Below are 22,764 nucleotides of genomic sequence, written 5' to 3'. Positions count from 1 at the left end.
GAAATAGCCAGGAAAAAAAGAGAGAAATTTAAAATACAGATCTGGAAACATATATTTCAAGTAAAAAAATTCAAAAGCTTCAAACATGTTTCTAGCTGTCTGTGACCAACAGTTGAAACTGATGCAAAGGTAAACATGATTCTCATTTAATTTAAGCCCAGGGAAAAAAACTGTTGCTTCTGCTGCTGCTTCTTTCCTAATATCAGGTTCATGCTGGAATTCATCTTGCAAGGATAGACTCCTGCATTTGCTGGCAGCTCCAATAAGGCTCTACAATTGCGTCAAGATCTGCCAGCATGGATACAGCTACAGGTTTTCTTTGTGCTACTACAGTAAGCCGAGGTGCTTTCTGCTCCACAAACTGCAGAAAAACTCAAGTGTCCTCACGTCACATGGGTGAACTGGTTTAGACTGTATCACCACTGCAAAGAGAACAAGTTGCAAGGCCTACAGTGCTCCTGAAGAGAAGTACCTCACGTTAAAAGTGTCACATGTTTGTTGAGACAAAAAAACACTAGGGGACTCTGCTAGAAATGGCTTGGTCACCTGTCAGAAAACCACTGCCTCAACAAGGGAGAGCAGCTCTGCTACAGGTAGGGCAGGCACCAGCTGACCCTGTAATGGCTCTTACTAAGTACTGCAGCATTGCCATCACACTGCAGTTTGCTCTGTCTCACCAGGACTCAACACGACTGGTCATTCTAATTTTGCATTTAAAGAAGGCTCTCAAAGAATATGCTTCTCACTAAAAGAAAAAGAATTTACGATTAGGAAAATTAAGCAATAGTGGAGTTTAAATGATGCCATCTAAAATTATGACAGCCAGTCAGATTTGGATTCAGCTAGTATCTGTTAACAGAATCAGAAAGGAGTATTTCACTTCATTTTCTCAACTAAGCAGAAAGCCGAACCAGGATGAGGGAAAACAAAAGAAAATACTCAGTTCCTGTTCACGCTGGCAAAACTAAGACCTGTCAAACTTAGATTTGGTTATGCAGGCCTATTCGGAAAAGATATGGAACAAAGATTTTAACAGCTCTCCTTTCTTATCCTGGGATTTTTACTGTGTCCAGGTATTGCTTTTTCCCCTTAAAGATGACAGCAGAAGTATGTTGGACAGACTCAGATGAGCAAGGCACTGCCAGGCAACACTGACTTGGAATCAACAGTTTGCTTCTTGGAGAGCACTCTGATGAGTGGAACTGGGAAACAAAGGACCTTACCTCGTTCTAATTCTCACACTGGTTTATCCTGCCATTATAAACAAAGTCAAATCACAGTATAATCTTTCCTTCTGTAAAGTGGGAATTATACTTTATTGTCACTGGAAAACTCCCTAATTAGTGAGCTAAGTGCTTAATGACACTCTGAGCGACCAGAAAGGCCTATTTTAGAAGATACATCTCTGCAGCATTTTTTCTAAAACACATTGTGCATACATATCTTATTGGCAATATAAAATATTGTGGACTCAAAGGCCAGTGGCAAAAACATGACTAGTTAACATAAAGACTTGAGTTTGGCAAGAGCCATTACACCAAGTCAAGGCCTCTGTTTTTACTCCTTATTGCTCTTTCAAACTAGCTGAAGTGCAATGCTGACAAATCTCCCAGGCCTATGTTTCTCCTATCTACTGTGGGCTATCCTACCACGTGTACCATCAAAGCACGTGTTGGACTTTCAAGAAATCCTCACATGTACAGCGAAGAGATCATATAAAACATTAACAAGTGGATAAAACTGTTCTGAGCCCTGCTCTGAACACAAGCTTTTCCACATAAAGGGGATTTCTTCTCATGGGACATTATTTTTTTCACTTGTATTCTTGGGTTCCTCAATTTTCGATTCCAAAGTATTTTAAAGTATTATCTGCTTAAACATTTAACAACCTCTTACAGGTATAAAAATATATAGGAATTAATTAAAATTACTTTCAATTACATTTCAATTTCAAGGAAGACTTTTTTAAACATATCTTTTTAATGTAGAGATTTTTTTAAATATCAGGAAGAAACAAGGGGATAAATTATAAATTACTTCTCATTTTATCACACTGAATGTCTCAGAGCAATAAATAAAACCAGCAGATTCAGGCTAGATTTATACATCCAAATTAGGTCAGGTTAATAAAAGCAGCACTTCTTCAGGATCTCACTGAACTATAATACCTAGTGCTGAATACATGTTTATGCCTATATTTATATATATCGTCAATTATAAATTCCTCAAGTTGAACAGGCAGCCTGCTCTAGGCCTATCTCAGCACTGTAGTTAACTGCTGTGGTAGAAACACTTACAGGAGGCATTAACAACAGTGGTTTCAAGCAGGCCCATCCTGCCTGTGCTAGCATGGCCTCAAAGGCCACACAGTCTCCTCCTCATACATACCGCAGAGATCAGGACAGGCAGTCCTGAGCTCAAACACTGGGCTGTCCCACTGAAATCTTCTGTTCCAACCTGCGGCAGCTTGGGGTGACTGACATCTGCCATCAAACGCCGGGAAAGTGCTTGAAAACATATGACTACAGAAGCAAAGCTACTTAACGTAAGCGAAAGGCCTCCGGGAGTTTTCCTTTGCAGGAAAACTGCAGTTAACAAAAAAACTGGAACACGGGAGCCACCCCAATAACGGCACCTGCCCTCAGCGAAGACATTTTCCAACTCTTTGTTTAACTTAAAACTCATTTTCCGTACACTCGGATTTTCTTAAATAGACAAAGAGAAGACACCGTGCCCTGTCTATCCGCACGACGCAACGCTGTTTCCCAACGAGGCGTGTTTGGGAAGGGAGAGCCGGGGGCAGGGAGCGCGGTGCTGGCAGCAGGCAGCAGCCGCCGGCGGGGCCGGGCCGGGCCGGGCCGAGGCCGGCAGCCCAAGGCCGCTCACCTGCGGGGGGGCCCTGGCAGCGGCAACTCCGGGCAGCGGCACCCGCGGCCCGACCCCGGCCCTGCCCCCGTCCCCGCCGCCCTGCCCGGTCCGGCCACCCGCAGGGCCGCCCGGCCCGCCGCCTCCCCCCTCCTCCCGCAGGACTCGGCCGGGCCCCGCTCTCACCTTTAAGAGATTAGACGTCGCCATGATCCCCACTGCGGGGCCTCCCCGGCCGGCAGCGGCGGCTTCTCTGCTCGAGCTCGGTTCGGCTCCCACCGGCCGCTGCCGCTTTACATGGCCCCGGGCCGCCCGCCCGCCCGGCCGGACCCGCGGCGGCGGCAGCAGCAGCAGTGGCGGCGGCGGCGGCCTCAGCGCTGGGCTTCTCTGTCCCGCAGCGAGGCTCGGGGAGCTCGGCAGCGCTGGGACCGGTCGGGTGCTCCGCACGCAGCCGCCCCTCAGAGCCTCATGGCGGCGTCCGCCCGGGCGGCGCTCGACGGCCGCGGCTCCATGGAAGGGGCCGGGCCCACATGATGCGGCGCCGGGAGCGGCCCCGCCGCCCAGCGCGGCTGCGGGCGCCGCCTGCAGCGCCCCCTGCCGGCCCGCCACCGCCGCTGCCCTCACGGAGCCGCGGGACGGGGCTCGGCGGGCGGGACGCCGTGGTTTGTAAGCACAGAACTAACTAACTAACTAACCAACCAGCCAACCAACCCCGTCCCGCTGTGCTGTTCCCGCGGGTGCTGCGGCACCGGCCCGGCCGGAGGGAGCGGGGAGCACCGCGGCCACAGCCCGGCACGGCCACAGCTCCGCTCGGCCACAGCCTCGCTCAGCCACAGCTCCCCACGGCCGCAGCTCCCCACGGCCACAGCTCCCCACGGCGACAGCCCCGCTCGGCCACAGCTCCCCACCGCCATAGCCCCGCTCGGCCACAGCTCCCCACGGCCACAGCTCCCCACGGCCGCAGCTCCCCACGGCCGCAGCTCCCCACGGCCACAGCCCCGCTCGGCCACAGCCCCCCACGGCCACAGCTCCCCACAGCGACAGCCCCCCACGGCCACAGCTCCCCACCGCCATAGCCCCGCTCGGCCACAGCTCCCCACGGCCACAGCCCCCCACGGCCACAGCTCCCCACGGCCACAGCTCCCCACGGCCACAGCCCCGCTCGGCCACAGCCCCGCACGAAGCCGTGTGCTGCGAAGCCAAGGCGCTGCCCTACACCCAACGTCCCGCTAAGCCGTCACTCTTGGTGCCAGTTGTCACAAGTTCCGTTTGCAGGATCGTTAAGGTGTAAATATCTGAAGAAGGGGTGTCGGGAGGATGGACCAGGTTCTTCTCAGTGGGGCCAAGCAATTGGGACAAGAGACAGTGGGCACAGAAGTTCCACCTGAACATAAGGAAGAACTTTTACTGTGAGGGTGACCGAGCACTGGAACAGTTTGCCCAGAGAAGTTGCGCAGTCTCCCTCACTGGAGAATTCAAGAGTCTGGACACAATCCTCTCTGCTCTAGGGTGGCCCTGATTGAGCAGGGAGGTTGCACGAGATGACGCCCTGTGGTCCTTTCCAATCTCACCCATTCTGTGATTCTGTGATCACCTCATCTTCAGAGTTGGAAGGGACATACGAGGTTGATCAGAGTCCAACACGAGGGAATATTTAGTAGAAAAAGTTTGCATTTCGGCACCTTTTGAGAAGAATTTGGAAAATGTCAGGACTTTTAAATATAAAACATTTAGCTTTTGCCTAAAAATCTACCTTGCAGAAAAATTCACCAAGCTTTTCATACCAGGCTCAGAGCCTTTAGAGCTGATGCTTCCTGTTCAACCTGGCCTGCCCTGAGTCATTAGCGTGGGCAGCCACACCACCGGCCACCAGCGATGGCAGCCCTCCCTTCACCTCTCCTGGGCCACAGGATTTAAAGATAAATTCACGTCGCAGAGGATAGGGACACTGAAGTGTAAGAAAAACTGTAACAAAATATTTAAGAAATAGGTATACTGTTGTGAAAGTTTTGATAATGCTGACCAAATGTGGCCTGCAGCCTTATTAAATGAATAAATTATGATAGTCATATTTAGGCCTTCTTTTAATTGAGAAGTGAAAAGGAGGTGTTGAATAACCTCCTATTTTGACAAAGTTTCCAGCTTCCAAATGCTCCAATTAGTTTATGATTTTTTTTCTTTGCTCTTATTATATGTCCTATACTATAACGTATATAATATTTATGAGTATAAGTAAATAAATATTAAGTATATATAAGTATATGGTATTTATTGCACACATAATGGACATGGTTATACAGTTTTGCATATAATATATAATTATGCAATATAGATCTAATTGTATTATGCACTTTCCATTGCACATATTTTCTACAACAATGCTGAAGTCAGGAGGCCTCCAGCAGGGGCAGTGAAATGTGTGCATTGTGCATTTGTGCTTCAACCTCTCCGCTGCCCAGTCAGTGTATTACGTTACAGGTATGTAAGTACCAGAGAAACTGAGATACAGGTAAATATTCTACAGAATGTGACATGGAGGCAGCTATTTCTACAAGCCACTACTCTAGGAACTGATTCATTCTCTTTTGTCCAAACCCTTAAAAAACATGAGCATTTTCAATTATTTGATTTTTTTGTTCGTTTCATTTTCTATTAGTTTCTTTTTTAGTATATGCTTGCTATTAATGCCACAATGCACTGATGTTTATAAACTGCTTTTGATACACAGAGCCATAAAATGAACTACTATGGAGAACTTCATCTAGGATCCCTTTGATGCAAAGCTCAGAGTACAAAACCGCAATACAAATCATTAGAATGCTATAACTGCAAATTCTGCTTAACCAACATTGAAGCTAAATTAAGTTGGGCAATGCTTTAAAATTCTATGTTTGAAAATGATGAATTTCTCTGTATTTGCACTTTTCATCCAAACTTACCAAATATTGCCACAAAAATGTGGGAATACCCAGGATGCTGGAGCACCAGTGTACTTTTCATGGTCTGGTCTTTTCTAAGTCCCCTGAAGCACCTGGTAGACATTATGTGACATTTATGCTGCTGGCCTGGATGGGTCAGCAACAACTGAACTGAGTATGAGAGTTTGTGCATCCTGCCCAAAAATGTTCTAGTGCAGTAGTTATGAGTGGGCTAGCCAAGGAATAAAGAGAACTTGAACATCTGAGAAGCAGAGAGACAAGGAAACACTGCTACTTTTTACTGATACTAAAAATAGCGTGCATCTCATTTTGCATGGTTTAGACAATGACTGTAATGGTTTGGGTTTTTTCCCCCTGAAGACCTGTGCATGAATTTTCTGGGAAGTAAAGACATCTATGAATCTTAAGGTTTTACAGTATTTTAGTACCACTTCAGGGTGCTTTGACAGTGCTCAGTGTTACACAATACTGTTTTATTTGCTTTAATTCTATTACAAATGGATTATTATTAAATTCTGCTGGTAATGAAGATGTTAATTATTGATTGGTACTATATTGGCCTACAGTTTTAATCCTTTGCATGGATTGTAAAAGGCAGAGGGAATGACAATCCCAGACATGTGCACTGCTTCAAAGTGATTTGCATGGAACAGCTCATTAAGATTTGGATCATCAGTGAATTTCATACTGTCATAATATTCTATATGTCTTGGAGTGAACTGATTCCAGGCTTTGAATGAGTTGCATCAGAGAGAAATATGTGTTTCTATGATCTATTCTAATGCCCTGAAACCAGTAAGATGAACCAATAGGGTGAACATAGTTTCTTTTAATCTTCCCTTAGTGCATGAAGGGAGAAAACCTGTGATGCTTGATTAGTCCATTTTAAACTCTTCTCCCATCAAACTAGCATTTTCAGTAGGGATACTAAAACTTACAGTTTTTCTTTCAGTGGTAAATTCTTGTTTATCACTGCTGTGGACTGTCACAATGACCTCATTGCACAAAATGTGCCATGAGTCACCAAAGGCAATCCTCTTAAAAGGGTAAGAACACTCAGACATCTACCTGTAGCTGAAAAAGAAGCACTGTCAGGGACCAAACTTCTCCTATGTTTGTTTCCATTTCAGCAAGTAGGCAAACACTTCTGGTGTTTACTATCTGGGCTCCACATCACCTTTTCGGTTAATAACAATGGCATTCTGGAGAAATTGCCTGCATGTGGCAGTAAAGATTACTGTTGCTTTCACTTAAAGCGGCCCAAGGCTTTGCTATCTTAGTGTCACCAGAACCACCTATCCTGTGCATCTCAGTACGAGCCCTTTGTTCTCATGCCAACATTGTCCTTTAGCTTAAATAACCTCTCTCCCTGGTGTTTGTTTTTCTCTGATGTATTTTTGAGACCACAGTGCTATTCCCTCATAGTTTCCTTGCTGGAAAACTTTACACTTTTTATCCTGAGTGTCACTTAGGATGGTGTGGGGTGGTGCAGAGTGACTGTTTGCAGGCAGAACCTGCAGGAGGGTTTTTATTGAGGCCAAATTCTTCCTGGGACACAGAGAAGCACATGGCATGCGTTAGGCAGAATGTGGCCATTGTTTCTCACCCAAGCACAGAGTTGTGGAGAACTGCTGTGGGGAATTAGATATGATCTCCCAGTGTTTTTTGGACAGCTAGAAATTTACTGTTCTATTCACTATGTACTCAGGGAGCTACAGTTGGGCTCTGAAGCATGATAGAGTGAAAGAGGATACTGCAAGAAAAAACATATTCTACTTTTCTGACACTTGTTCACATATGCATCTCTTTTTCAGTGCTCAGTAATCTTTGCCTCTCTTTTGTTTTAAAAGCTTCTCTGAAAATCTGACTCTTTTCCACAGAGAATTGGGCAGAGAAAAATCCCAATAAAATGAACTGTGCATTTCAATGGTCTGATTGAGGGGATTTGAGACTCGTGCATTTTAAAGTTACGTCCTGGCATAGGTCGTTGTATGTAAGACATACAACACAAGCTGCATGTCAGCAAAATTACTAAAATTATCTGCACAAAGAGACTTTTCTCCCTGAATAATATGCAGAAATTATTTTAAAATGACAAACTAATATAAATTATTACCAAATAGCTGAACTATTTCCTTGGCATTGAAAACTTAACCAAAATGGACAATTCTCGAAAGTGCTGCAGAGCAGTGCCAGCCCTGAAAGGTTTTTATTACTAAGATTATGATTGGAATATTTTCCACAATTCCTCTCCTCAGTTTTAGTACCTTAATGCTTAGCAACTGCCACTAAAAGTTTCAACTATTGCCCTGCTCACTGTCAGACTTTGGTGCCAGATATGTCTTCTGGCAGTCCTTTCCTGTAAAAAAACCACATGGGGGAGAAGGTGAAAAGGGGAAAAAAGCCTGCAATGTAGGCATTTGCCTTTATGCAATGTAGACACTATGCAATTTAGCCATAGTGCCAGCATGGAGTTCCTGCAGCTGTGCCACAGAGGTAACCTATCCTTAGGGAGTGCTGGAGTTAGGGAGTCAGTAGCCTGTATCTCTGTGCTGACTCCTGGTCCTTGGCACTTTCTTTTATCCCACAAGTCCCACTCCAGTGATGGATATTTCTGCAGGGTCTTAAGGGCTCTGGCAGTGGTTAGTCTCCTCCTCCAGGGCTGTGCAGGGATGGAAGAAATTATCTGTGTCCTCCTTCCATCCTTATCTTGTGCAGCCCTCTCCCTAGTGACTGACTTTATTGCTACAGGAGGCTCAGTTCATCCTTCCACAGTTTTCATGGAGCAGGAAAACTGTTTGCATAGATTGCACAGATTTGAAGCCACAGCAGTGAGGAATGGCAGTAATTGAACTATAGCTGAAATGCCAGTTTCTTTACCTAGGCATTGCTTTCATTTACAATGCATAGATTTTGGGTTTACTACCTCTGCTGTTACCTTTGTGTAGAAGCTGTTCAGCTGCAAGGTGAGCCTTTGGCAGCCTGCAATCAGGTAATCTCAGTTTGAGCTGCCCTTGTAGTCTTTGAGGCTGCTGGGGGCTGCTGTCAGCTGGCTCCCAGCAATGCTTCCAGGGAGCAGTTGTCTCTCTGCTGGTTACACACTGAGCATCCATCCCTGCCTAACTCAGGCCTAGCCCAAAATGTTGCTTTCTCTGAGAAGTAAATGAATAAAATACTTTCAAAGACAGTGATCCACTCTAGCAGTTTGGGATTGGGATTTTGAATTCCTCAGTTTGAGTTTAAATAAAGATTTACCTACCCATTCATAAAGAGCCTGCTACTCCAAATAGCCTCTGTGGGCAATGGGCGATCCCTCTTTAAGAATTTTAATTTCATTCACTTATTTGAAAGATAGTCTCTAGATTCTGAGAAATGAGCAACACAATTTTTTGGCTATTGACAATTGTTTTTTGATATTTAATAATTTCCTGAACAGTCCACCATGTTTGTGGTAAGGTTCCATGCCTATGTAGAGAATAAACCCTCAGCCTTCCTTCTTTTTCTTCAAGACTGAATAAAAGCTGCTGAAATTGCTGTGCCAGCTCTGTGTAAAAAGCAAAGGTGGAGACTTGGAGGAGCTCCCATTGTGCCGGGGTCTTCAGTGAGGGAAAAAGCACTCTTTCTGGATGTTAATTATGTAAAAAGAGGGCAATGAAGCATGTACTCCCTAAGGGAGCTGAAATGCTGAGACTGAAATATCTGTGATCATGGTGCATCCACCCACCCTCACTTTCAGCCAGGCAGCTTGGGAGCCAGTAGCTGCTCGTCTGAGGCAGAAGGGATCTCAGCACAGGGCAGCACAGTGTGCCTGGGGCTCAGTCAAGACTGCATCATTTCTGTGAGCACAGGACAGTCACCAGTTTGAAGTCAGATCGGTGAGTCTATTCCATACTGAAGGCATAAATGAACAAAACATTTTCCACCTCTAAATCTTTTCCTTGGTTGATTCCTAAGGTATGAAGCTAGTCTCTGCTTTTTACGTGGGACAGATACAATTATGAACAAGCCAAAACATCTTAAGAATTCATGTGTAAAGTATTTTAATGAGTAGATGAAGATATTTATCTTTTTTATCAAACTTAAAATAAAAGCAATGGAAGTTTAAACATTATAGGAATCCAAACCAATACTTTTTATTCATTTTCCAGGCCTATGAATCCAAATAAACCCTTTGTCAAGGTTTTCTGACATTGTCCATTTCCTAACTTGGATTGACCAAATCTTAATTTGCGAAGTTTGTGTTTTCCTATTAAATATTTTTGATTTTTTAATTTGGCTACCAAGTAAGATCTATCAAATGTCTGTAATTTCTGGGAATTTAATTCTATTGTCAATATTCATGCTTCCTTGGGGGGAAAAAGAATATACATGCACTGAACTATAACTCATTCTTAACAGCTTATTCAAGCTGTTACTTACATATCATGTTGCAAAGCATCTGAAAAGAAAATGATGCATTTCAACAAATTACCAGTTTATCAGACATTTCTATCAACTGCAAGTGTGTAGTGAGAAGACACAGTAGTGGTTTAATATATCATAAAGACAGACAATGTTTGAAAGTACATGTTAATCTACATTTTTAGGAATTACAAATAAGACAACTGTGTGCACAGTACTTCAAAATGTAGTGAACTTCTCTTCTAGTTGCATTGCCAATACCAGTTCTTTACACAGTTGAATCTGGTTAAAAGCTCTATTCCCAGTGTAATAAATGTGACACCACAGGTACAACATTGACAACAGAGATTAAGGCTCTGTTCTGATCATTGTTTATTTCTCTGTGCATACCTCCCCTACGCTCCCCTCTTCTCCCAGTCCTTTTCCCCCCAGTACAACCCATTTTTTCATACAGAATGAAAAGCTCATTGGCTCCAGAGTATTCAGGAAGAAAAATTTGAGATACACGATTTTAATCTAAAAATAATGAAATTCAATGATAATGTAGATTCACAGCAATACCTGGCCCTTATAAGGCAGTTTTAATTTATTTTTTTTATTATTGTTTTTTGAGTATGTCAGAAGAATCAGAAGAAACCAGTATCCACATCCCATGATGCTAAACACTCAAAAGCAGGTAGCACACAGAGGATAGAGTCCAGAACTGAAGATCATATGGACTGATTTGGTCTCAGCAGTCTGTGAATTTGAGGAAGAACAATCATCTCTGTATTTGAAATACAGAAGGTGAGGCACAAAAACTGCAAATGCCTTTCTCAGAAACACACAGTGAACCAGTGGTAGACTTGGGTGTGTTGACTCCCCAGTCACTGATATATTTAATTAAATAAATTAATTAAACAACAAAGAGATCTTCTGACATGCACAACGTAAGCCTCCTATCATAAGAGAATCACTGTCAAATGCACACAGCCTGATCCTGCACTACCTTTCAGCATCTTTAGTCATGTTTACTTCATAAAGTACTTAAACATGTACTTAAAATACCCTCCAAAGCTGATTTGTTGTCAATACATGTAGTTTAATAGAGAATTGGGCTCACAGCAATGACTCTGTGGCATGCTGAGACTAGAATTAACTGTTCTATTTGCTAATGAATTAAGGCTGATTCCTGTTTCTATTAAGGCCTCTGTATCCTTCCATGATAGTGTAACTGCGCCTCAGTGCAAATAAGACTCAGGCTTTAGAAAACCTTAAACTTTCAGTTCCCTTTGAAGTCAATGATTTTAGTTGCCCTAAATGTATAAAGTAACTGGAACCAAACAACCTGTCTCCATACTAAAAAATATTTGAAAAAAAGATTGTAAAAGGATATAAAAGTAACCTGAGAGAAAACCAATCATATGCTTGTTGAAGAAGAAAATTAGATTAGATAGAATTGTTGCCTGATCTTGAAAAAGGAGAATTGTACATGATGGCACAACTTTTATAACCGGCTTGAGGTTTGATGGTTATGAGTATGCCAGATAAATCGTAGATGCTTATGAACTCTGGAGATCAAGTCATCTTTCATACAACTACAATAAAATAGAAATAGATTTATTTGGTATTTACGTGCTAGACCTAGTTTGCATAAAGCTAGTGTGTTATATTCAGAGAATTAGGAAGATGACTCCAAGCTCAGTAAGATGCTACATGATCACAGATTTCTCCTACCGTTATTAAAAGCTCTTATAGGTTTCTTTCTTAGGAGTTCTCTAACTTTACTCTCTGTCGATGAGCATTATTTTAGAAATTCTTTCCTCTCCAAATGCTCTATTTGTAATAGTTTTAGTTTAAAACTTTCCATTTTTAACAACAGTTTAACATTTGCTGGCTACAAATGAAACTATCCTTGCTCTATTCAAATTTAAGGCCTGGCTTCCCATGGGTTGCAGCACTTTTTAACTTTTCTTACTTCTAGTTAGAAGTAGGTTTGTTTTTTAAAGCTAATATGGAATTTGTTTGTGTACATTAATGTAATTCAGTAGGCATCAGTGTGACAATGACAATTACCCAGCTGAGGATCTGGCTGCTGAAACGTAACTCCAGTGGTTGGGAAAGCTGTTTTGTATACAAGTCAAATATCAGCTGGATCATATGTGATGTTATGTTTAGTTTCATTGGCAATTCAGAAAATATTTAGTAATAAGTTCCATTGTTTCTATTCCCCATTTTTGTATACAAATAAACAATCTTTTCTAAAACATTCTTTTTCTTTAGTAAGGCTTGTATCCATTGTCATATCAAAAGTATTCGCTATTGGAGCAATCTTTCAGTTTGCTTTCCTTAGAGTTATTTTTATTATCAAATTCTATAGCATTCTAAACTTTAATGGTCATTAGCAACCCTGCACTTGAGTAAAGAATCACATTAAAAAAGTATAAGGTATAATATTTTCTTGTCCAAAGCTAAGGCAGGCTGAACAAAAGTAATGAGCTCATCTGATCCTCATCTAACAAGACCTGATTTTAAACAGTATTCAAAATACAAAGCGAGGATGTCGTCATGATGATTATTGCACTTTCTCAGTGTCTTGCTAAAGAATTAGTTTTCCCTTTAGCAATATACAATTTCTTTTCCTGAAGACCACATCAAGTTATTGTACTCTGCAAAAAAAAAAAAAAAAAGCACTTGAAGTGTTACAGATTATAATCTAGACAGAAGGATACAAAACCAAATTACCGTTCTGTGATTCAACTATGCCATGATCTAATATTGTTTCAAATTATTTTTTTGTTGTCATTTAGATTGGCATCATCTTCTAAACACCCCATGGGCTCTTTGGCATGCTACAAACTCAGCAGATGCACTGTCTCCTGGGCTTTACAGCTTCTTCTGATGAATGTACAACGTTTGGAACAAAGCCGCTCTTGACACCTTCCCATCCATCTTGTATTGAGATTTCTCCATTTTTTACAAGTTCATAGATGTCTCGTGTAAGAATTGTAAAGGACTCCTCAACATTTGTGGCATCTTTTGCTGAAGTTTCTATGTATTTCATACCACAGTCAGATGACAGTTTTTCAGCTTCTTCTCTTGTAACCTCGCGCTGTGACACTAGGTCACATTTGTGTCCTACTAACAGGAACACAATCTGAAAGGGCTGCACATGCATTTTTGCTTCCTCCAGCCAGTCCTTCACGTGTTCAAAAGATCGGCGATTTGTGATGTCAAATACTAGTAGGCCACCCACAGAATTGCGATAATAAGAGCGTGTGATTGATCTATGAAGGGGAAAAAAAAGAAAAAGGAAAATTAAAATGCATTTTCACTTTATTCATAAAGCAATTATTTTCCATATGGCAATGTGTTTTTGTCTTTTATAAGTTTTATTAAATAACTTTTCTTTTTTAAAGCTGATTGAAATTTTTAAATTTATCTACTAGACTACTTTTTTTTTTTTTTTCCTACATTCAAAATTCACTTTCTAAACATTTCTGAACCCAAAACCTCTAGGGCAAATATTGAATACTAAATTATTCTGTGAAGTGGTCTTTATTAGCAAACTGTGGGACATGTTCACAGAAGAAAAAGATAGATACTTTTGGTGTAAAGTCTGAGTCCTTCAGCTTCATTAAACATGAACTTCACTTGTTCTAATCAATTGTTTCAGACTGAAATAGGTACACATATGTCAAGAAACCTGGAACACAAACTTGCCAATGTTCAAGCATATCCTTTTGCATTTCTTGCAGAAACATTCTATAAAAGAATGTTTATATAGACAATCATAACTCTTTGTGCTTGTAGAAGTCAACAGGTAGCAGGCAGAGAAAGGAAACTCCCTGAACAAAGCTGTCCAAAAGTTTTGAGTGAGCTGGGCAAACACACACTTATTACAGGCAAGGGACTCATCTTCCTCCAGCATCTCTCTCACACAGAGGTTCAAAAGCTCTTTATATTTCATAAATTTACAATTTTTTGGCATGAGGGCTGCAAGAGTTATTTTCTACCTTTGAGCCCTCTAAGCTCCAGAATATTCACTGGAAGGAATTTTGGAAGTAGGAAACTTCTTCTGGATGAAAAAAAAATTACTGTGCTCTAGAATAAGGAAAAAAAGTTACAATGTAGAGAGAGAGAGTGAAAGATAGGAACTAAACAATTATTTTAAGTCTCTAATCATGAGCAGTAGGAGAGACTGGAGAAGGTGAGAAGAGACATTTTAAAGTAAGTGCCAGCCTACCAAGGAATACACACAAGCACTAGTTGCTGGCATAAATATATAACTAGGAAGCAGGATGAACTGTGCACAATAGCACACCTTTCTGTAACAGCAGCTCCCTCCAATTCTCAGTTTGTCACACTTCACAGAGTTTTGGTAACAGTTTGAACACAGAGGTATGATTAGTAGCAATAGTCCTATTACAGATAGCTAAGTGCACAGATAAAGAAGACTTCGATTTCTTGGCATATCTAAATTCATTTAGCCACAGCAAACAGCATTTGAAATGGTTTTATTTAGATAAGAGGGAGGGACTGTTTCTCCTAATGCTTAGAAAGATCTTTTCTACATTGGCAGCAATAGCGTCCATGTAGTGTATCTCTGAATGTGAAGGCAACAGGATCTTAACCTAAGATTAATTTAAAAGGCCTGGATATGAAAAATGGCACACTATTTCACAATTTTTTTTAAGACCATAAGAGAGGGGTGTCACTTTTTGTGAAGTATTAAATACATGTGCCACAAGGATCTGTTTCTAGTTTTCTTAACCATTTTTTCCCCTCTATAGTGTCTGTAAACACAAATGAAGGCAGAAAAATAATTCAGGTAGTTCTAGTAAGAGCAAATGTGGATGGCAAAAATGCGATTTGATATGGAGAAGTGAGAGCAAATACAACCTACTTTCATTTTAAAAAACCAAAACAAACCAAACAACTCTGCCCCTACCTCAAACCTTGAAAACAAAGAAATGCATTAGCCAGGAAAGAAAGTAGGTTAGTATTGAAAATGCAATGCATCATCTGCCAAGTGTTTCTCCACAAAAAAATGCTATACTGTGTATCTATGAACTGGAGTACTGAAACACAGCCCTTTGTGTGTTTTTGGATGCTTATACACAGCAGCCAGTGCCCTCATCTCCTGTGAGTCCCTTCTACAGAGATGTGCTAATTTACAGTAGCTGATGATCTAAGCTATTACACTGAATTATGTGTATGTATTGCTTTTAATGGAGATAGCTGAAAAGTATCCTGTAACTTTGTGCTGTACATCACAAAAGCTGGGTGAATATATTGGAGAATATAAAAAAACAAAATACAAAATTTTTAAAGAAACATTGATACATATAATATCATGTTATGTGGTTTTCTAAAATCTGAGAAAAGGATCATAGAATCACAGAATCTTTTAGGCTGGGAAAAATCTTTAAGATCATTGACAATGATTGTTAACTCAGCACTGCAGTGCACAGCACAGCACTCCACCACTCTACCACTTCTTTCAGTTGACACACCTACAGATCTTTTAAATAACTCCAGGGATGGCAATGCCATCATTTCCCCATGCAACCTGTCCCAGTGCTTTCACATTTCATGAGTCAGCAGCCAGGAGGGCCAGCCCTGTCCTGGGGGGCATCAGACACAGCATGACCAGCTGGGCAAGGGAGGGGATTGTCCTGCTCTGCTCTGAGCTGGGGCAGCCTCACCTCCTGTGCTGGGGGCAGCTTTGGGTGAAAGACAGACATTAAAGACATTGAACTATTGGAAAGTGTCCAAAGGAGGGCAACAAAGGTGAAAAGCCTTGAGGAGAAGCCATATGAGGAGTGGCTGAGGTCACCTGGTCTGTTCAGCCTGGAGGAGAGGGGACTGAGAGGAGATCCCATTGCAATCTGCAGCCTCCTTGAGAGGGGAAGAGGAGGGGCAGGCACTGATCTCTTCTCTGTGGTGACAGTGACAGGACCTGAGGAAATGGCCTGAAGTTCTGTCAGGGGACAGAATAGGTTGGATATTAAGAAAAGGTTCTTCACCTAGAGGGTATTTGGGCACTGGAACAGGGTCCCCAGGGCAGTGGTCACAGCACCAGCCTGGCAGAGTTCAAGAAGCACTAGGACTATGTTCTCAGGCACATAGTGTGATTCTTGGGGTCATCCTGCCTTTGGATGATATGTGTGGGTCCTTTCCAACTCAGGATATTCTATGATTCTTTCTATAATCACATCAGACTAGGGTTTTAGGGAGGCTTTAAGTCAGTCACAGTATTTCTTTTTCATTATGATCTTACTGATCTTTACCAGATGGACCAAACTTTCACTAAAAGCTTTATCTAATTTTGAAGAGTTATTTTTATACTATGACTAAAGACTACAATGTAATGGTATTAATCTTGAAAATCCATATTGCTTACTGAAAAAATAATAGAATAATGTTTTATTTTCAAGATGTACTACAAACAGAATGTATCTAATATCCTGGTCTACTAAAAAGTGGTTTAATGGAACCATCCCCACAATATTTTGCCCCTACTGAAATGGACACTCAGCACCACTACCAAGCATTTTATGGCATTGGAGGTTTCATGATTTAAATATATTTAAATTATATATTCAAGGATTTATATATTAAGGATTTAAATATGGGAAAATTAAACAAACAAAAACCATAACAAAGTAGATGATGTAAAACACAGACAAACTAGGAGATCACTCTAAAGGACTGATCTGAACATAGAAAGAAACTGAGGATGTGCCTTTCCCTTATGTTAATCATTACAGACCTGAGTCTATATTAAGCAAGCCTGTAGGTTCTTGTTCTAGTAAGATGTTAAAGGTGTAACTGTTATGTTGTACACGTGGCACCTCAGACAATGGGAGATTCTCCTTAGTGATGCCTGACTGATGTCAAAATAAATATATTCAATAGCTGCTATTTCAGAGCATGTTAAAGACGATTTCTTCAATGCACGAAGTCCAGTTCAAATACAGAATCATCAATGAGCTAGAGGCATGTAAGAATTTTTCCCAAACAATTCCTCCAAGGAAGTACGTGACATCTTTCAAGAGAGTGTGATGGCAGGTGTGTCACACCTTCCTTTTCCCCTGGGAATGGTCCCTAATGCCTGGGACCAAATGAAGCGGGTTATTACGCAGCCAGTAGTTCACCCTGCATGCAGGGAACTCTCCAGGGAGCTTTAAAGACAGGTTTTACCTCCTCTAAAATCCCAGTGCAAGTGAGCCAGATCAGAACTGGAAATCAGAACTGCAAACTGCTTGGTGAGCCCCACTATTAGATAACTTATCGGAGTAATCAGCTCTTCCCTAAGATCGTCTTTGTTTGTGATCTGTAGTGTTCTCCACTAGCAGAGAACAGATTGCAACATTTTAACCTGTGGTGTAATGGAGAAAAATATGATTTATTTGACTACACTTGAAACAGACTATACAATAAACACTGTGATACTTACAAGTATACCAACTGACAAGAAACTCTTAGCAGAAAACCAAATGCAAGTATTTAAAACTACTTTCTTCAGGTTGTATCTTCTGAGTATTAGAAAAAACACAGAGGTAAATTTAAGAGCAGCTGACTGCATGACTCATCAGTATATATTCCCTGAGCATTCCGGGGTTAAGGGATTGCCATAATTTGATTTTAAACATATGCAAGATTCTGTGCATTTGCATTTCTTTCAGTCGAGTGTCTTGTCATTGGCCATCCTGACTATTTGTCAGCAAATTCAAAATAAAGAGATTATACACTCTTAGTCTCTTATTTACAAGTATTCTACATTCTGTCTGGAATGCACAAAGAGGGTGAAAAATGCTAAGAGCTTTCCATTAACACTGTTAATTTCTTTGCTAACCCTTCAGAAGCCTACCTGCAAAAAGAATCTGAAGGAGTGACTCTTGCAAGCCCAGGAAAGTTTTTTGTTGTTTCACTCTAATGCGTATTACAAAGAAAAATAGTTGCTGTCCCCCAGTAAAACAGTGCAATCCCACCTCTTCAGCTGGGTGTGGGAATCTGCACAACTGTTGCAACAGAAGACAGGGAGCACAGAGGAATTGATTCTGGCCGGTGAAGGGACCCATTTCAATCGTCCTGCTAGCATTCCAGTAACAGGTGTGTGGCTCATGTACATGGGGATGGGCTATGCATTTGCCTATGCCATGAATTCATTTCTATTGAAGCCCAAGTCCAAACTAAACTCCATGCACAACTTGCCTGAAGCAACAAGCACTACAGATACAACAGAGACACAAGAGTGAGTGAGTGACAGTATCAACTTATAAATTGGGAAATGACTGAGACTTTTCTGGAGGAGGAAAAGAGAATAGTTTTGCTACTGTTTGTAACAGAGGGGAGAAAGGAGAGAATTTAATACTCAGTGCATCATTTGAGCTGGTTTAGCTCGCAGTATACCACTATTAGTGAGGACTCCTGGCAACAGCAGGTGCAGAAGGCAGATAAAACACTAGTAAGGGGCTGTAGCTGGCTGCCCAGTGCCTTCCACACTACCACAGCTGCACTGTTGCTGTGCTGGAAGGAGGAAGAGCTGGGAGGTGGCCTGGTCTCCAGATTGCATGGGAGAGTTAATGGCAGAGCGAAATACTGCAGAGGAGGATGAGTTTGGAGGTGATGACAAAGTAAGAAATGCAGAGTTAGGCAGAGGCCTCTTGCAGCACTGAAAGAACATGCTGGAGGGATCACTGTGTTAGGTCCAGGACTTTAGATGAAGGATGAGGGAGGGGAGAAGAAACAGGGTAAGGCCACTTGTTACCCTACAGTGAGAGCTGGGAGAAGGGTAGTTGTTCCTTGGTGTGTCTGAAGGGAAAGGGTGGGGAAAAAAACTGGGAAGGGACTTGTGGGCAGTGAGGCAAGAAGGATGGTGGGCCACAGGACTAGGACCACTGGCAAACAATGGGGTGGAGGACTGTTTGGGGCACAGCAACCAAATGGGTGCAGGGAAATGTGCTGGGGGGGCAAGGAAAAGTCCTTGGGGCCGGAGATGAGGAGGGTACAGGGCCGGGAGGACAGCAGGGTGTGCCCGGAGGTCGGCAGGTTTGGGGAGCGGGCGGGAGGGGGTGTGGGTAAGATCCCAGGTCCTGTACCTGAACCGTTCTTGCCCCGCCGTGTCCCAAAGCTGCAGCTTGACCCTCTTGCCGGGCTCGATCTCCACCAGCCGGGAGAAGAAGTCCACCCCCACGGTGGGGTCGGAGTGCAGCGGCCCCGGGAAGCGGCCCTCGGTGAAGCGGTGCAAGAGGCAGGACTTGCCCACGGTGGAGTCGCCCAGCACTATCAGCCGGAACTGGTAGATCCAGATGGCCGCATCCATGGCGGCCCCGGCCTGGCCCGGCTCCGCCTTGGGGCTTTTCCTGGGGCTCCTGCGCGGCCGGTGCCTGCACCGCGCCCCGATCGCCCCCACGCCCGGCATCGGCGCGGCGGGCGGGCGGCGGCGGGCGCTGCGCGGGGCCCGGGGCGCCGCTCCCGCGGGGGCCGGACGGAGCCCCGATCGCCAGCCGCTCCGGGCGGGGGCCGGGAGCCGCGTACCCCCGCCCCGCTCCCGGGGCTCCGCGCCGTGGTCCCCGCCGGCTGCCCGGGCGGGGCGGGGCGGGGCGGGCGCTGTCCCTTCAGCACCGCTCTGCTGCCCCGCTCCGGCCGCGGCTCCGCGTCCCTGCTTCTCTCGCTGCCCCCGCTGCTCTCTCTGCCCTCGCTGCTCCCGCTGCCCCGGCCCTGCCGCCCGTGCGCTCCGGGGCCTCCTCTGCCGCCCGCTGGGCGGTGGCGCGGCCGAGCCGCCCGCCGGGGCCGCCCTCCCAGCGTGCCGTCATGTGCGCGGCCAGACACACGGCCCTCCTCCGCCGCACCGAGCGGGCAGGGAGCGCTCCCTGCGGCCACAGCCCGGGCCCGGCTTCCAGCTCCCCTCGAGGGCAACAAGTGCAGGGTTGGGCCGGGGGAAGGGGGCTGCTGGGGCAGGGCGCCAGGCCGGCATGGAAAATTGTGGGAGAGATTATTAAAGCATGACTTTTGCAAAGAAGTTGGGAGCAGAAAGGAAACGCTGGGGGACTGTGGCGAACCCGAGTGAAAATGGGGCACGGACCTGGAAAGGAAGGTGTCCGGTGGGGTGGGAGCTGGGCAGGCCAACAGATAGAGAGGAACAAGCGCCAGATTGCAGTGATGTGCTGGGAAAGTGGCAAAAGGGAAAAGGAGAGTTAGCAATCTAGATATCCCCAGAGAGAATCATAAAAGCCGTCTAGAGAAAGGACATAATACTGGAAATTACAGGGACATACACTCCTCATTTCCCAGTGGAACAAACTGCATGTACTTGGCCTTGGTGAAAGTGCCTTTTCCCAAAGTAATAGAAGAATTGTGTCAGAAGAGATTCCTGTGTCAGAGATTTTTCTTTGCCCTCCTGGGATCTTCAGCTGACTATCATGTTATGATAAATCTGCTGAGCAGTAGATTTCTCAGATTTCTTTTTAAGTCTCAGAACCACATGGGATAACAAACTAACAGTCTTCAGATGTCTGGTAAGGGCATTAGAGCCAAATAAAAGGAAATTGTTGGAGTTCTGGTAAACAGAATTGCATCAGCTTCTTCTGTAGTTTGGGCTGGGGTGAGGGAGCCATGGGCAGTGAGCCTGAAAACCCAGCTGAGTATGCTGGGATGGCTGGGAAGTAGGCTGTTGCTGGCAGAAGATCAGCAGCAAGTGGATACTGATATGAATAGGCACTTTGACAGTGAAAAGGACAGGGAGAGAAGATGGGTGAATTTATTTTTTTTCACACAGACTGTTTTCCTCTGTCCACGTTGGACACAAATACAACTAAACCCGTAAGTACCTGTGGCTGGTTAGAGACATGTCTGAAACCACATTTCTTCTGTAAGTCTTTGGGGCAATTTGCTGTGACAAGTATTCTCTTTGTCTAAGTCTGGTATTGTTACTGTAATGTGTTACTTGGTCACCACTGTAGATTTCCCTCATAGGCTTGGGTAGATCTTGCAGCTCCACAGAGAGGATGAGTGGGACTAAGGCCAGGGTGAAGTCAAAAGAGGGGTTTCATGCACTGCTCACAAGATGATGTCTGCCAGCCCCAAAATGAGTCTGTCTGGGATATTAATGACTGGCTGGCCCTGGGGAACAGATCCAGATGACCCCAGAACCTTGCAGCAAAGATGTGGCCTGGCAGTCTAGAAGCTGTAAAAGGCACAGCCAGGAGCTGCCAGAGGGATTTATCTTGCTATGCATGCTGAACTGAAGCTGCAAGATGCTACCTGCTCCAAGAATCTCTTCTCTGCAGGGACCTTTCAGGCTGTCCAGTTGGTCCCTGGGGCATGTATCTCTGAGTGTGTACCCTTCTGACTTCTGTACATTTCTCCCTTGTACTTTCACTAGCTCTTCTTAAAACAATCTGAACACAGCTTGTACTTGACTAGTTGCTTCTTTAAGTAACAATTAAAATAAAAACGTGTTAATAATGATAATGATAAATGAACCCTCATAAGGCTGAAATCAGTGCATTTCTCACAGTTCTTCATGGGACATGATTACAGATGATTCCTGGGAATCTTTCCTAAGTGTCATTAAAAAAGTGGCACTTATATACAAGAAGTATTCGCATGTGAAACAGAGGTTCAAAGGTACATGATATCAGTAGCTCTGATACTTGCCAAATGTGGAGAGCAAAAAATTTCAAATGGACTTTTTTCACTGTGTAATACCTAGATCAGATGCACAGCAGATTGCTGTCCTTTGCACATCTGGGCTGGAAGAACCCCACACTAATGAGTTACACAGCTCATTTCACTCCTAACAGGTGAGTAACATCAATTTGCCTAGGGCATTTACAGTTGAGCTAAATATGTCTCCAAATATTATCAGGCTTCCACAGTCTGGTCTGTCTAGCTAAGCTAGAAAGGCTGTGGTACATACACATCTAAAGCAAAAACTTACATCTTCATTTGTGATCATTTGAGTGTCATATGATAAATGCTGCCTTAAGAACCTGCATTTGTATTGTCTGTTTTGAAGTGAACACGGTGGGTGAATTTCATGTCTAAGTCATTTAGTTTTTGTTCATTTACCGGTGAGTACAGAGGCCCTGACAGCATGCACTTCTCACAAAGTGAGAATCACAAATCTCAGACCAGCAGTCAGAAGAAGCAATCAGAAATTGCAGTTTTGAGGAGCTGGGATGGTTAGGTCAGAGTGGTTGAAGCAGCAACATGAACCTGACTTTCCTTCAGACAGCTTCTGCCTCTTGTACATTGGCAGCTTCAGCCTGCTCTTCCCAGAGAGGGTGAATCAAACCTGTGAAAAAATAAAAGAGCCAAACAACCCCAAACTTCCAAATCTTCTCCATTATCACCATTATGACTGCACTAAGCTGAAAATCCAAGATGTTTCAATCTAAAAATTCTTCATTTCTTGTTAGATTTTTGACCCAGCATGGATTTTTCTCCAGTGTTGGTAACTGGGTAGGTGACTACATAGATCACAACACTCCTGAAGAATATGTTCATATGTTTACATAGAAATTTAGAGAAACACAAAAGAATGCAATTGATTTTTAAGCCCAGACAG

The 22,764-nt window shown here is 43.6% G+C and overlaps 2 protein-coding genes across 2 annotated transcripts in view; both read right to left on the bottom strand.

Moving 5' to 3' along the window:
• CUL5 (cullin 5) overlaps positions 1-3,201 on the bottom strand; it is a 28,506-nt gene extending 25,305 nt beyond the window's left edge. The window contains exon 1 of the mRNA XM_033052857.2: positions 3,052-3,201. Within this exon, the coding sequence (XP_032908748.1) occupies positions 3,052-3,075 (24 nt within the window). The 5' untranslated portion in view covers positions 3,076-3,201. The remainder of the gene's footprint in view (positions 1-3,051) is intronic.
• Positions 3,202-9,827: 6,626 nt separating this feature from the next.
• RAB39A (RAB39A, member RAS oncogene family) lies at positions 9,828-19,614 on the bottom strand. The gene is made up of 2 exons (XM_033052917.1): positions 19,292-19,614; positions 9,828-13,471 (listed from the first exon to the last, which is right to left on the bottom strand). Exons 1-2 carry the CDS (start codon positions 19,612-19,614, stop codon positions 13,045-13,047), a joined length of 750 nt encoding a protein of 249 aa, XP_032908808.1. The 3' UTR covers positions 9,828-13,044.
• Between the last annotated feature and the right edge of the window lie 3,150 nt (positions 19,615-22,764).

The sequence above is a fragment of the Catharus ustulatus genome, chromosome 2, assembly GCF_009819885.2.
Source record: "Catharus ustulatus isolate bCatUst1 chromosome 2, bCatUst1.pri.v2, whole genome shotgun sequence".
Classification (NCBI taxonomy): domain Eukaryota; kingdom Metazoa; phylum Chordata; class Aves; order Passeriformes; family Turdidae; genus Catharus; species Catharus ustulatus.
Note: the sequence above shows the minus strand (reverse complement) of the source record. Positions and strands in the feature narration are given on the sequence as shown.

Coding starts and splice junctions, on each gene's coding strand:
- RAB39A (XM_033052917.1), bottom strand. CDS start 19,614: ATGCCGGGCGTGGGGGCGATCGGGGCGCGGTGCAGGCACCGGCCGCGC. Junction 13,472..19,291: donor GCGGGGCAAGAACGGTTCAG/GTACAGGACCTG, acceptor TCCCCTTCATAG/ATCAATCACACGCTCTTATT.